Raw genomic sequence first — 13,847 nt, 5'->3', positions numbered from 1 at the left:
TATCGATAGAAGCAACTGGCTGCTATTTATGGACAGTTTTTCAAAGTAAAGAATAGAAAATGTCTAAACTCTCACATTACCCCTAAACCTCCTCAGCTTTGCATGAAGTACACAGAATAATGGAACTCGGGTTGGATGAAAAAAGATACTTGATTAGTTCATTTTAAGTTTGTGAATTTGTGGTGCTGTCTTTTTTTCACAGATAATGCAGAATGACATGAAAAGTAGCTTCTTTGCGGGAACTCTTTAGATGTTAGTGGTGAAACGTAAGGAAGCAGTGGAGTGTTGTTTAAGCTACAAATGCCTTCCACTGACCATGTATCGCCTTCAGCTGGAAATGGAGAAGCTGACAAAGTGATTAAGGTCGATGACACAGTGCTGACTCAGGTTTCTGAGTTTTTCCTCTGTTGTCTCTGTGGAAACAGTAGTCTGTCTGACTTCTTCTGTGTGCGAGAATTCCCCTCCTTATCCTCAGGGTTTACAGTGTGTTAAATCCTGGTCTGCTGACTGAATTTATAATAGAGGGCCATTTGTACATTTGAAAACATTAACTATAACCGTCATTTCCTTTTATTGCCCACATTTTGTTCTAGATGTGTTCCTTATTTTTCAGCCAACTGCTGGTTTCTAATTTCTTTTCATCGTATGAAGCTTGCTGTGTAACAGGGAACATGTGGGGGTCCATGTTGCTTCACAGCAACCTCACACTGGAAGTGAAAATGAACGGCTGCTGTTTGTCTGCTCAAAGTCTGAGAGACTGACTGAAATTTTGAAGCTTTGTAAGTATCTGTGTGTGTTGTGTGTTGCTCAGGTGTGCCTCACAGTGTGCCAGTGTCAGAGATCATCTCTGTCAGAGAGGAAGAGGAGGAGAGCAGCAGCAGACGAAAAAATGATGGCAGCTGGAAAAAGATCAAAGAGAGAGATGGAAAGGTCTGCAGACAGACCTTCACAGGTAAACACATGGATGTGGATGACAAAAGTTTTGTGAGAATTTCCTATTTTTGACTGCAGTGGCAGTTATTCTGCTACACAGTTGATCTTTATGACTGGTTTATCAATATTGTTTTCAACCATTAGTATTTTACTTAATTCCTCATTGTGTCAGAGCAGATCGCAGTAACCAGCTCATATCAGGCTTATTGGATTTTTAATATTTCATGTTGTTGCACAAATGTTAAAATAGCTGAATTTGAATTAATTAATCCATACATCTTGTTGATAAAAGATGAAAATTGACAGACAAGGTTACTAAGATAAAATTAGAGAATTATCAGTCAGCTTTCCATAAGTGAAGGAACCATCCTTCCATTGTCATCCGCTTATTCGAGGTCGGGTCGTGGATGTAACAGGTTCAGGAGAGAAACCCATAAATCCCTCTTCCCAGGGAGGCGTTCCCAGGCCAGAAGGGATATATAATGCCTCCAGCCAATCTTGGGTCTGCCCTTGGGCCTCCTCGCTCTAGGATGTGCCCAGAAAACCTCCAAAGAGAGGCAACCAGAAGGCATATTAACCAGATGCCCGAATCACCTCAGCTGAGCAGAGGAGCAGCGGTTTTACTCAAAGTTCCCTCCGGATGACCAAATTCATCTCCCTGTCTCTAAGGCTGATCCCATTTCAGACACTTGTATCTGCAATCTTGTTCTTTCATCATAACCCAGATCTCGTGACCATAAGTGAGGGTTGGAACAAAGATAGTCCAGTGTTCCATGACCTGGGTGAAAACTGCACTGCTTCTCCTGAATCCGAGGTTTGACAATCGGTTGGAGCCTCCTCTCCAATACCTTGGAGACATCTTTTTTGTAATTGTATGTTCTGTGGTTTTAATTGATGCTTGGTGGAATCATTCTCAGAGAAGTGAGCAATGATCAAGGATCAATAACAAGGCTGAGAAGAAAACTCTGACTCTGACCCAAATGGCTTTTCTTCATTTTTCACAAGTAAGATGACCCCTTTTTTTCCCTTTTTAGGGATCAGGAGCAGAAATCCTGTAGCCATCTAAATGAGCCCAGTTTAAGGGCTAGATGACCATGATTCCTTTATTTCTAAAATAAATAAGAAGCATCTTACATCTGCAAAACAGAGAGCCAAGGGGAGGAACTAAAATGGGAAGTTTAGTTTGTGCCTTTTTGCTACTAAACTTCCTCAATGAAAACCATCTAAAAGCCAAGAGGTCTCTTTCTGGAAATGCAGTTGACTGAGGTACAACTCCCGTTACTCACAAGAACGTAATTACATTTACTCACTGCCCAAAACATCCTCATTTGAAGCAGCCAATGGAAACAATTCAGAATGTGGAATTTACCACCCTGTGAATCACTAAATGATCAAAAATAAAATGACAGCTTTTATCCTCTTCGTTTCAGTGTCTTACGTGGAGAGGTGTCGGCAGCACCGCTGGCGGTGTGCTGAGGTTACTTTCACATGTCCAGACGAGGCACTTTGTCAGAGCTGGATCTGCAGCATCAGAGAGCAGCTAGTCAATATCAGTAGGACTTTACATCAACACACACACTAAGTAATACACACAAATGGAGTACTTCTTGTAATATGCCTGTTGTTGTTTGTGCGGACAGCCAGCAGACCCAAAAAACTTCTGGTTTACATTAACCCATATGGCGGGAAGCGGCAGGGCAAACACATCTACAAGCAGAAGGTTGCTCCACTTTTTGCTGAGGCTGGTGTCTCTACACATGTAATTGGTGCGTCTTCCATATTCTGTTCCCTTTCTCCCGATGCTAGAGATCATATAACTCATATACACTGTGTTTGTGTGTATGTTGCCGTAGTGACGGAACACGCCAATCATGCGAGGGATCACCTGAGGGCAGATGCAGAGCTGAAGGAGTTTGATGGGTAAGCTTTGCTCAAATCTGTTGAATTAATGAGTTCTGATGGGTTTCACTGTTTAGATATTTCACTTTCACCTTTGTCCCAAATCCAGCGTGGTGTGTGTGGGAGGAGACGGCATGTTTAGTGAGATCATCCACGGTCTGATATGGAGGACGCAAATTGACAGCGGCATAGATCCAAACTGTCCTGATGAAATGCTGTCTCCCTGCTTGCTTCGCATTGGAATCATTCCTGCAGGTTAGAAACGCTGATATCATTTAAAAAATTTATAAATTCTGATGTTTTTTCTTTTTTTTTGGATGGATTTAGTTCAAATGTCTATGCTGTATACATGCACACAGAGACATTATTGTTAGCAGATATTAGCCGTTTTGATCTATACTGGTGTTGACAATAAATTAAAATGATGAAATAATCCTAACTCTTTTTCAATGTTTTGGAAAAGGAGGATAATTTTCTTGCTTTGAACAATCGTCAGTACTGTAGTGTACTATCAACATTCTTCTGACAGTCTCTCTGTTTGTTTCAGGTTCAACAGACTGTATCTGCTTTGCCACTGTGGGAACCAATGACCCAGTGACCTCTGCTCTGCACATTATTGTAGGTCAGTCCCATGGTCTCCTTATACAACAACTCTAACCATAAACCATTCCAGCAATGGGAAGGTTTACATAAAATTAAGCGTGTGTTTGTCACAGCAGTAATTCCACAGTTATAAAGACACTACATGGTCAGGTTTGTTGTTGTTGTCATTTTTAATGATCAAATAAGAGTTAAACCATTTTTCATGTTTTTTTTTCCCCACTGTCTTCTATTAATCAATTTTTTACTTCATAGACGTTGTATTAGATGTAATATAAACAGATATTTCAGATTGCACTTAGTTTGACATTTATTAGACTACAATTGCACACCATCATTTGTCATGGCACCTTTGTCATGACACCTCTCTCAGCTTCCATTCAGATGGAAGCTGAGAGAGGCCATGCTTAAATTATTTTTCAACATAATTTTTTTGAGATATCCGAGCTTGTTTTAACATATTTACGTATTTCGTTAGTTCAGTCGAATAAAATTTGTTATCCCATTACCACAAAGCTGATGGGCAGCTACAGGCTGATAAACTCTTAAACTCTTTATGTCCACAGACGACTGAGCTGATATTTACTGAACTATTAAACCACTCGTTTAAAGGGGAACTCCAGTATTTTTAAACCTAGACCTTATTTCTGGCATGAAATACGTTTATCTACTCACAGAGAACAGTTTGCCGAAAGTCGGCGTCCTTCGAAAGCTATTTAGAAAACTTGCGATCAGCGTATATCCATATAACGGAATTAATGGGGCAGGGACGATCCACACGCCCCCCTGGAGCACAGTTTATTTACTCCTTTCTCTGTGACAGTTGGCTAACTTCACACAGTTTGCTACTGCTGGTTTTGTGCAACATGGCAGGATATTTATCAGATTTTGACAATGTGAACGACGACTTTGAGTAAGATGGACGTTCTTACCGGAGTGAATGAGCTGTGCTGCAGCCATGCGTGTGGATGAAGTGATCCCAGTAGAGGTGTGTGTAGAAATCCCTCCGTTAGCTCTCCTATAGCTGCAAGTAGCCACATAACAGTAGCTATGCGCTAACAGAGCTATAGTACACGTTTGTTCATTCATTCGTCTTAAAGTATTGGTGAAATAAAGACAGATAATGCCTTATTTAGAGAACTGCCCCATTAACTCCATTTATGCTGCAATTCTCTTAGTTTCATTCTTACTTTGAGTCAATGTCTTTCAGAATTGTTACTTTTCACGTGTTTCCTTAAAATCAAGTGTATATGTTGATCAACTGTGTGTGTGTTTGTTCAGGAGACTCGCAGCCAATGGATGTGTGCTCTGTTCACCACAACAACACATTCCTGCGGTACTGCGTCTCCCTGCTGGGGTATGGTTTTTACGGTGACGTGCTTACTGACAGTGAGAGGAAGAGATGGATGGGACCAGCCAGATATGACTTGTCAGGTAGAATCTCAACACCTTTTAAGCTGCTCAGACTGTGAATGATCCCAGTAGATTACTTCCAAATAATTTTAGTGTGTGTGTCTGAATCCTGAAGGCTTGAAAATGTTCCTGACTCATCACTACTATGAAGGAACAGTGTCCTACCTGCCAGCCAGAGGCATCATGGGAACACCGCGAGATGCTGCTAAGTGTCGATCTGGGTGAGATGTAAAAAATGTTTAGTTTAAAAAACAGTTTTTGTCAATTTATGCTCTTTAAAATCAACTTAGAAAGTGCTAAGTTAACTATGTGCAGCAGTTAATGCTTCTGAATATGTAATGAAATCACTGGATGCCATTTTTAACATGACATTTGTGTGTCTAAATGTGCAGCTGTGCAGTTTGTCAGCACAATGGGCAGAAACTTTCAGGGAAATCTGAGAAGTACGAGATGGATGAAGCATCATATGGTGAGTTAAACTAAGTCATCCAGACTCACTTATTAGGAAACTCTCTACCAAAACAATAGGCGTGTACGAGAAATTAGCCTGTGGGGCCCTGATAACCACTTATGATGCAGTTCAGTGAAATTTTTGATTCATTTTGTTTTTTAAAAGTGAGTTAAAGCCAAATGTTTTACTTTCTACACAGCCAGGAGGAACAGGGTTATGGTCACAATAAGTGAGGTAAAATCTATCTCTCTGGGGGTTTATGTTTCAGAGAATGATGGCGAGTGGAGGACAATCCGAGGAAAGTTCTTAGCTATAAACGCTGCCAGTATGAGCTGTGCTTGCCCTCGCAGCCCCAAAGGCCTCTCACCTGCTGCCCACCTGGCTGACGGCACCACCGACCTCATCCTGGTCCGAAAGTGTTCCCGCTTTGACTTCCTCAGACACCTCCTCCGACACACGAGCAAAGACGACCAGGTATGTTTCTACTGTAAACCCGGATTCTGATTCATGATGTTGAAGCCTGGATCCTATGGGATGGTACCCTTCTCTTGTCCTTCAATCAGTTTGATCTGACCTTTGTTGAGGTCCACCGAGTAGTGCGATTCCGCTTCACGCCACGTCACTGCCAGAGCGACTCGGACCTCGAGCTGGACTTGCTAGAGAATGGCAAACGCCAGATCTTCAGCCAGATCTGTCGAGACCACCCAGCTTGTGTTTGTGCACCCGCCTACAGCAGCTGGAACTGCGATGGCGAGATCCTGACCCACACCGCCATCGATGTCAGGTACCGCAACTCTCTGGGAGCTTCTTTTTGACAATATTCAATGTCAGTTTATATTTTTCTGAAAAGCACCATTTACTCCTTGTTTCTCAGAGTGTACCGCCAGTTGATCAAGTTGTTTGCACGAGGGATCGAAGAGCCACAAGTGTTTGAAGATCTCTGCAATCCATGTGCTATATAATTCTGCACCCGACTCTGTTTCCTGTTAGACACTGGAATTCCTGTGTTTCCTGCAACTGCCTTCACTCTCATGTGATGCTCATCACGTCTTTCATCAGGAGACCCGTCATGATTGCTGACTCAACAATGAGTTGTGCTGTTACTCCTCAGATATTAGCTGAATGAAGAAAAACAAAATTTACTGTTTTGGCCTAATTTTGAAATATTTAACACATCTGGAACAGGTTTAAATGTGTTCCCAGCAAACTAGCTCTGCTAGACCTGCACTATTTAACAGTTGTTTGTGCACCGAAGATGTCTGCATTGTTTAGAGGTCTATACTTAGATAGGCCAGATAGGCCTGTAGATTCCTGTTATTCCTAACTCGGACTCATTTCTGTAGACTGGAATTTGTCTTGAGGACATTTTCACTCTTTTCATATGCACATTTGGATTTGGACTCTGACTCGTCTCAATCTTTTGGGTGTTTGACATCCACTGTCATAACTCTGAATCATCCATCTTGTTGGCTTTCACAGACTTGTGTTGTGTTGTTTTTTGGATACAGGCTATTAGTGAATCAGTCTAACTTCTGTTAGTTGTTTTGTGTTAAGACTCAGCATCAACATGTGTTGTTTTTGTGTTCTGACTTATTGTGTTCTAATGTAGGTGATTGCATTTAGGCTTTCAGTTACAGTCGTACGGCTGGACTTGCCAGCCATATAGTGGAAACATTTAAGCTCCTTAGCATTTAGCATAATCTGACCAAGGACCTGCCTGCCTGTACCTTCATTTAGAGTTAAAACTATAACAGTTATACCTTGGACCAGACCTGAACATGACACTTGATTAAATATCTGTCATTAAAGATCTGTTTAAGGTGAGGAGGTGTTCTCCTTCTCAGTCTTTATTAGCAAATTAGTACATGCTGTGTAGGACATTTTCTTTTTTGCACAATTGATAGTTTATTTGCACTTTTTAAAAAGTAATGTGTATATATGAAAAAGAGCCCTTTATTTGGAATTACCAAGTTTAAAGGACACCAGATACCTGTGATTCATTCCCAGAGTTCTGTAATCAAAAGTAGAAGGCAAATCAGGGCCAGTACTTAAAAAAAATATTAATCTTGTCTGCAGTGACCTTTCCAGTAACAGTCTTTCTGCTCTGTGACTGTTTCTGCAGCATTGTCTCCAATCATTCATAATTCCATCGATTCTCAGGATGACATGACATAACTCAATTGTGGCCGTGTAGTTGCTGCTTGTTTGTCGACCAGAAGTCCTGTTTCCTTTCAGCTGGCAGTGAGCTGGACTCACTGTGATGGAGGAGGGAACCAGTAGTAGCTCACGGTGTTTCAAAGCACCGACCAATCAGCTTTCAGCTTTGTCCAGTTTTTAATCTGACCAAATACCAGCTGGGGTTTACTCATGTAGCCATTTATCTGTCCGTGTGTGTGAGATGGGTGTAGCTCAACAAAGAAAACCTCACAAATTTAAAATTCTGAAAAAGGTCCAACATGGCCGTGAAGATCTACACTCATTTCTGAAATATGACCTATTGAAATATACAGATTAACTATTGAAATCTTGATTTAATGGACTATCATTTAACCTATACAGACACAGGGTCCCAGGTCGAGCTTCTGTTGCTTGAAATCTGTTGGCCCTGTGAAGACGTTTAGCTGAGTCGTCTGTCTTAAGTGGTTTTTTGTGTCGTAGTTGTGGTGACATACAATCAGAACCTGCTGTATAACCCTTACAACCAAATTTTCAAACTTGGGCCAAGAGGTCAACTGATGACGGATACCTAAATTGGTTTTTCACTTAAGAGATGCAAGCAAATGTTTATCTACATTAAGTCTGAATCTAGTATGAGTACGAGCAGATCTATTTGCATAGTTCTGTGAAATAGTCATTACTGGACTGATAATGACAGGCTCATAATTGCTAAGCTGTAAAAAGTCTACCTTGCAAGCTCAGTTGCTACAGTACCGCTAAAACGTCCAACCAAACTAGCTAGCTGCAAAGCTGCTACAGGGTAATGTTGCAGTTGTACAGGCAGGGTCACATCAGAAAGTGGTGTGACTGGCTAGCTTTCAGCTACTGCATCATTGTACTGGGAAGACATCGTCATTGCTCAGTCACAGCAGCTCTCTGAGCTTGTTTCTTTTCATTTTATTTAGCCTCCCATCAGTAGCATTCATCTTCTCATAAACCCAAGCATTATTATGACTTTACACAGATAAAGATACTGTACACTCCTACATCCCATCTGTCTTTTATCTGGCCTCTGCTATGAAGAAATTCATACACTGTATGAGGGGATTATATCAAAGTAAACTGTTCAACCAGCTCTGACCGGGTGCCTCACCATTAGTCAGTGGTGTGCATCAGCTAGCTAAGACTGAACTGCATGTTAAAATTTTTCCTTGAAGTCTGTTTGAACCGATATAAAAAGAGCGACAGGAATAAAGTGATTTACTTATTGCCTTGTTTTTTAGCAGCCAGATAACATATATGTTTCCTCACATGATGAATTCTAAGTTAGAAATAATAAGTTATGATGATATGACACCATGATCGTTTCCCCTTGTTGAAATGAACCAGATTGTACAGTAACAGCATAAAATCCCAACTGATTAAACATATTAACTTCATTTTGGTAACAATGCTGTCAAAAACTTTACTGATATCAATACTGCAGAGACTGAGGATGGAGAGTGTGGGGGAAAAAAAGATTGTAACTGAACATGTGGAATAACGGATGTAACCTTGTGTAGTGTTGAACATGTAGAACATGAAGAATGAAATTCAATAATCATTATTTTCAGAACTGATTAATCATGTTTATTTTTCTGATATATTTTGGCTTCTGTGTAGAAACAAGTGAAAAACTATCTTTCGTTTTCATCTTTTTAAGTCTATCAAGATTATTTTTTAAGTTTTTACTGCTGAAATGTTTCAGCTTTCTAAGCATTTAAGTTGCAACATGTCCCGCTTATAGAGAATGTTTTTACTTTCAACGCTGTAGTTTAATCTGACACTGAAAACTTGTTTTATCTCTTGAGTCAGTTGAACTCTAGCTGTAATGTGAGCTGTATTATTACCCTCTACTGTAGCTGTTGTAATATCAAGAAATAAAATATTTTCAACACGTCTTCTATCTGATGTTATAATTGCTAAAATGTGATAGTTTCATTTGCTATGTTATTTGTTAGATGATTAACTTTTTCTGGCAACAAGCGTAAATCATACAGCAATTACTAACAGTGTGAAGAAATACAAACTGTGAATGAGTTATGCATTTCCTTGAGAGAAATGCAGTGTGATTACTTAAATCTCCTGCAGGTGTTGCAGCCTTTCTGTAGCAAACTGGAGCTTTTAAAAGCTCACAAATCTCATCAGCTTTGGCGCTTAAAGCATATAATGAGAGAATGGCATTGATTTTTAGCGCTGTAGTTTTGTAACTGTCCACTTGATGGAGTTAGATGACCCATCAAACTGCATTCTGTTACCAGCTGCCTGCCAAGTTTCAACTCTGTAGACCTGACGCTTGAGATATTAAGGATTTTATGCAGCTGTCATTGTTTATTGTATTGTATTGTTTGTATTATCACGCCATTTAGTATGGAATGCCACAAAAAAAATCTGTAAAAGACTAAGAATGATATATATATTCAAAAATACATGCGGAAATATATATTTCCCCTGTTTTAAGAGCCTATCAGAGTTGTCTTTATTGACTTTGAGGTAGTATAAGATCACTTTATCTGTTGGTTTCATCTTCTCTTAAAACACTATAGGTCCCATTTAATCACTCATAAAACAACTTCAAGGCTTACACTCAAAGTTTGGAGGATCTACTCTGACTGCACTTTAGCTGCAACATCAAATTCTGTGACACAAAAAGGAATTCAGTTTTTGTCTTGTGTTGCAAAGACTGTAGATGTGATGTGATATGAGTGAATATTACATTTTCAAGACCCAAATGAGAAGTTTGAGACTTTTGGAAATCACATTCTACCACACTTTAACAAAATAAAGTTTTTTGTTTTTTTATTTTATTTGAAAACATTTGTTTTAAACGTAATTTGTCAACGATTACGTTTCAAATGTATATTGAATAACAAATCGATATCAGCACAAAAAGCTCCTTGAAATTTTCTATCTTCTGATTTACTGTAATTATGATCATTTGACTGGAAGATTTGAGTGTTTCAAACATTTGTGCTGCTATTGAAGTTTAATGTCAAATCTATTGGTGCCTCTTTTTAATAGTGTGTCACAGTTTCAGATGGACCTTTAACTAAGTTAAAACGATAAGTCTGTTTCACTTCTTGCCCCTCAAAGGTATGTCTGTTTTTGATATTCATTAGTTTTTTCTAAGCCAAGTCTTTTTTTGCCTTTTTAAAGATGGATGAGAGATGACACATAGTCGCTACTTCCCAAACCAGATAAGTCACTGCACTACATTTACGTTCTGAAAAAATGCTACATACCCACAGCAATTTAGACAGATCAACAGTTTTGTAAAATGTTAGTCTGCAAAGTAAATTGTAATTGCTGCTTTTGAATTAGAACCATGGATATTATTTACATTTGGAATGACAATAAAAGGAAGCAGGAAAATGGAGCTTGGCTGCCAAAAAGAGCCATTTTCTGATAATAACTTATGTTTAAGGCCATTAGGCCTAAAAAAATGCTTTTAATGAGCAAAAGTTTTACCCCATATTTCATGGGTGGATGCTAATCAGCAAAAAGGACAATCTGGACCTCCTCCTGACCATGCTCCTGGTAATGGCTAACTATTGCGATCCGCTAGGATTGTGAATTTGTACATCTAAAATGCGTTTTCATGAAGTTCATTCTGTCACTGTCTTTGAAACAGTGGGTTATTATACCACCTAGTGGACATATGACACTACTACACTTTCTTTGTGCAGCAGCATTCCAGCGGTCAGTCTCTCTGAAAACTACAGCCTGCTTCCTGCTTGGAGAGCTGTGTCAAATGCACTTGGTGAATGTTTAACACAAGCAGCCATGTCTCTGTTTGAATGTTCACTCTCTGTAATCTAAATTGTATGTGTATTTCCTTTCTTTCTGTGCAAGAGTGAAAAAAATATTGTATAAAGTCATCTTTATATACCCTAGAAGGGCTAGTAAAAATTCATGTTTCTTTCTTGCTTGCAACTTACTTACAAAGAAACTACGTGCCAAACTGAATTTTAATTCGGAAGAAAGGGATCGGAGCTTTGTGTTTTCGTTTATTGGCGCCGTGTCTTTTGTTGTAATTTATGTTAGCTTCGTATTCGCAACTATCACTCAAAAAAAAGCACCCGTCGTATGATTTTTGGATGTTTTAAATCGACAACGGTCGATCCCACTCAGCCTTAAAGTCCACAATTTCGACCAAGAGAAACGTGACGAGGGTTCCTTCACCTTACTTCGCTCACTGAGCCCCTCCAGCTGATCCCAGAACAAGCCAACTTGCCGAAGTAGTGGAACCCGAGTAATACACGCTTGGGATTCGCCTTTCAAGCGGCCTGGAAAGGAACGGAAGAACGCTGTTGACCGTCTCTTTGGTGCAGGTGTAGGTACCAGATGGTAGTTGAAGGTGAGGTGGGGGAGGGGCAGCGCATCCCAACTTCTTCAAATAATAAACAAGTACGTCGTCGTGTTAGTTTTTGCAACGTTTTTTTTTTTTTTTTTAATCTTTTATAATTAAAAGGGCACCCAAGCCGTCAGGTGCTGTTTTTAGAAAGCGAAGGAAGGAGGAGGAACAGGAAAAACTGTCCCAAAGCAGAGGTATGTAACATTAATTAACTTTGAAAGCATTAGGTGTTGATTTCTTAATTTTGACTAACAGCTAGTGCAAAGCTAAGCTAGCTGTGTTAAATAGCAGTACTATACTGTCGTTATTATTACTAAAGTTACTACTCACAGACAGGTTCCCTAGCTATTATACTCTTGCATATACTCTATATACTCTTACTCTTGTCTTGCAAACGGCTGCCAAGCTGACATTGTCTGAACTTTCAGTAAATAGTTTCAGTTTGTCTTTGCACTGATATAATAATAAAATCATCTGTATTATTTCAAAGTATTGGCTTACGTGCCGGTGTGGGTGGGTGTTTTATTTTTTTTGGGGGGGGGGGGCGGTGACTCTCGTCTCAAGCGCCAAATTACAGTCAATTCAGACGAGAACTCTCTCCTTCAGTAACAAACCTCTAACTTCTGTAACTTCTGATTCTGTTTCCTCTCAAAATTGGAGGAGAGGTGGTGCCCCCAGCGAAGATTTGACTCAAAATTGAACTTATCACTTCTCTGCTGTCAGTTGCAGTTGGTATAAAAAATACAAGGTTAGATATAAATATTAACAGATGCATAATAACAGGGTAATGTTACATCAACACTACAGGCAGAATCCATATCTTACTATTTATGCACTTTGCTTTCTTCCACACATTCATACACTGATGGAGGCATTGGTAGGCAACGTGGGGTGTCTTGCCTAAGGACTTATCGACATGTGGCTCGGAGAAGTGGTCTAGTCATTTGTGTGATATAGAGGCATGACTAACAGCTAAGTGCTAAGTGCTGTAGGCCTATAAACTGTAGATATTACGACTAAAAAGTAAACCTCCTAAAAAGTAGATATTATTTACAAAGAGAGAGCCAGTGAGATTTATGGATATGAATTAAATCAGATTAGGATGAAGCAGTCATGCAGCCCCATGACGAGGCAGGTTGCTATTTTGATTTAGAATATGATGAATAAACCCCAGAGCATTAAATTGCCCAGAATTGGCATCTTGACTTCAACCATCTACAAGGGAAATAAAGCCAAAAAAGGTCAAGAATGTACCATTGTAAACTGTTGGTTCCGATCCCACAAATAAGCAAATAATCTTCCCATAAACCCCTATTCTCAAATTCTGTAATGAAAGCAGACGTCACTAAGCAAACAGGAGCACAAATCACGATAATAGATTAATATAAATGTGTGCTTGGAGATCAATAGTGTGCTCTGACGTGTGGATGACTTCATGTGAGCAAACAGCTCACATCTCTCAGAGGTGATTAAATCTCATTAAGGAAGTCAGACCCACTAATTTCATTAAGCTTTCAGGAAGTCAACAAACCAACACAGCTGGAAAATTTGACTCCAAACTCAACATGTTGACACAGTAAATAATCATAGCTATAATTCCTAGTGACGTCTGGCAAAGGATCGATACCTGAAGGGGTACAAAAGGTGGCGTAATGGACCCTGTCAGTCAGTCTGCAGGTCTTGTCTAGTTTTGGAACAGGATCGGTCCAGGTGAGATTGCTCGTTTACTGTGGACAGAATTTGTTCCTTTTGGTGCTTTTTTGTCTTTTCTTATTTTCTTCATCTTATCTTTTACTTGTTGAAGCTATAATTTCTTCACAGACGTTTCAAAGACAAATATCAAAACGCTGCAGTGGATGAATATGAAAGTTTATCTTGGTTTTATAAGAGTTGTCTTCAAAGAAGTTGTTCTGGGATGTTCATTTTAATATTTCATTGCTCGGCGGTTCTGTATGCACCTGTTAAAGGATGAGCACAAGCTGAATTGATGTTCCCCAACCA

At 39.6% G+C, this 13,847-nt stretch overlaps 1 protein-coding gene across 2 annotated transcripts in view; it reads left to right on the top strand.

The window, feature by feature from the left end:
• Positions 1-9,392, top strand: part of LOC140307547 (ceramide kinase-like) — a 71,274-nt gene extending 61,882 nt beyond the window's left edge. For both annotated transcript variants that reach the window (XM_072386486.1, XM_072386485.1), the window contains 13 exons: positions 812-952; positions 2,364-2,486; positions 2,574-2,699; positions 2,787-2,853; positions 2,942-3,087; positions 3,380-3,454; positions 4,714-4,866; positions 4,961-5,066; positions 5,238-5,314; positions 5,565-5,770; positions 5,860-6,080; positions 6,171-8,273; positions 8,433-9,392. In XM_072386486.1, the coding sequence (XP_072242587.1) occupies positions 812-952; positions 2,364-2,486; positions 2,574-2,699; positions 2,787-2,853; positions 2,942-3,087; positions 3,380-3,454; positions 4,714-4,866; positions 4,961-5,066; positions 5,238-5,314; positions 5,565-5,770; positions 5,860-6,080; positions 6,171-6,258 (1,529 nt within the window). In that variant the 3' untranslated portion in view covers positions 6,259-8,273; positions 8,433-9,392. The remainder of the gene's footprint in view (positions 1-811; positions 953-2,363; positions 2,487-2,573; positions 2,700-2,786; positions 2,854-2,941; positions 3,088-3,379; positions 3,455-4,713; positions 4,867-4,960; positions 5,067-5,237; positions 5,315-5,564; positions 5,771-5,859; positions 6,081-6,170; positions 8,274-8,432) is intronic.
• Positions 9,393-13,847: the final 4,455 nt, after the last annotated feature.

The sequence above is a fragment of the Leuresthes tenuis genome, unplaced genomic scaffold, assembly GCF_036924035.1.
Source record: "Leuresthes tenuis unplaced genomic scaffold, fLeuTen1.0.hap1 SCAF_5, whole genome shotgun sequence".
NCBI lineage: Eukaryota > Metazoa > Chordata > Actinopteri > Atheriniformes > Atherinopsidae > Leuresthes > Leuresthes tenuis.
This window is presented reverse-complemented; position numbering and strand designations above follow the sequence as displayed.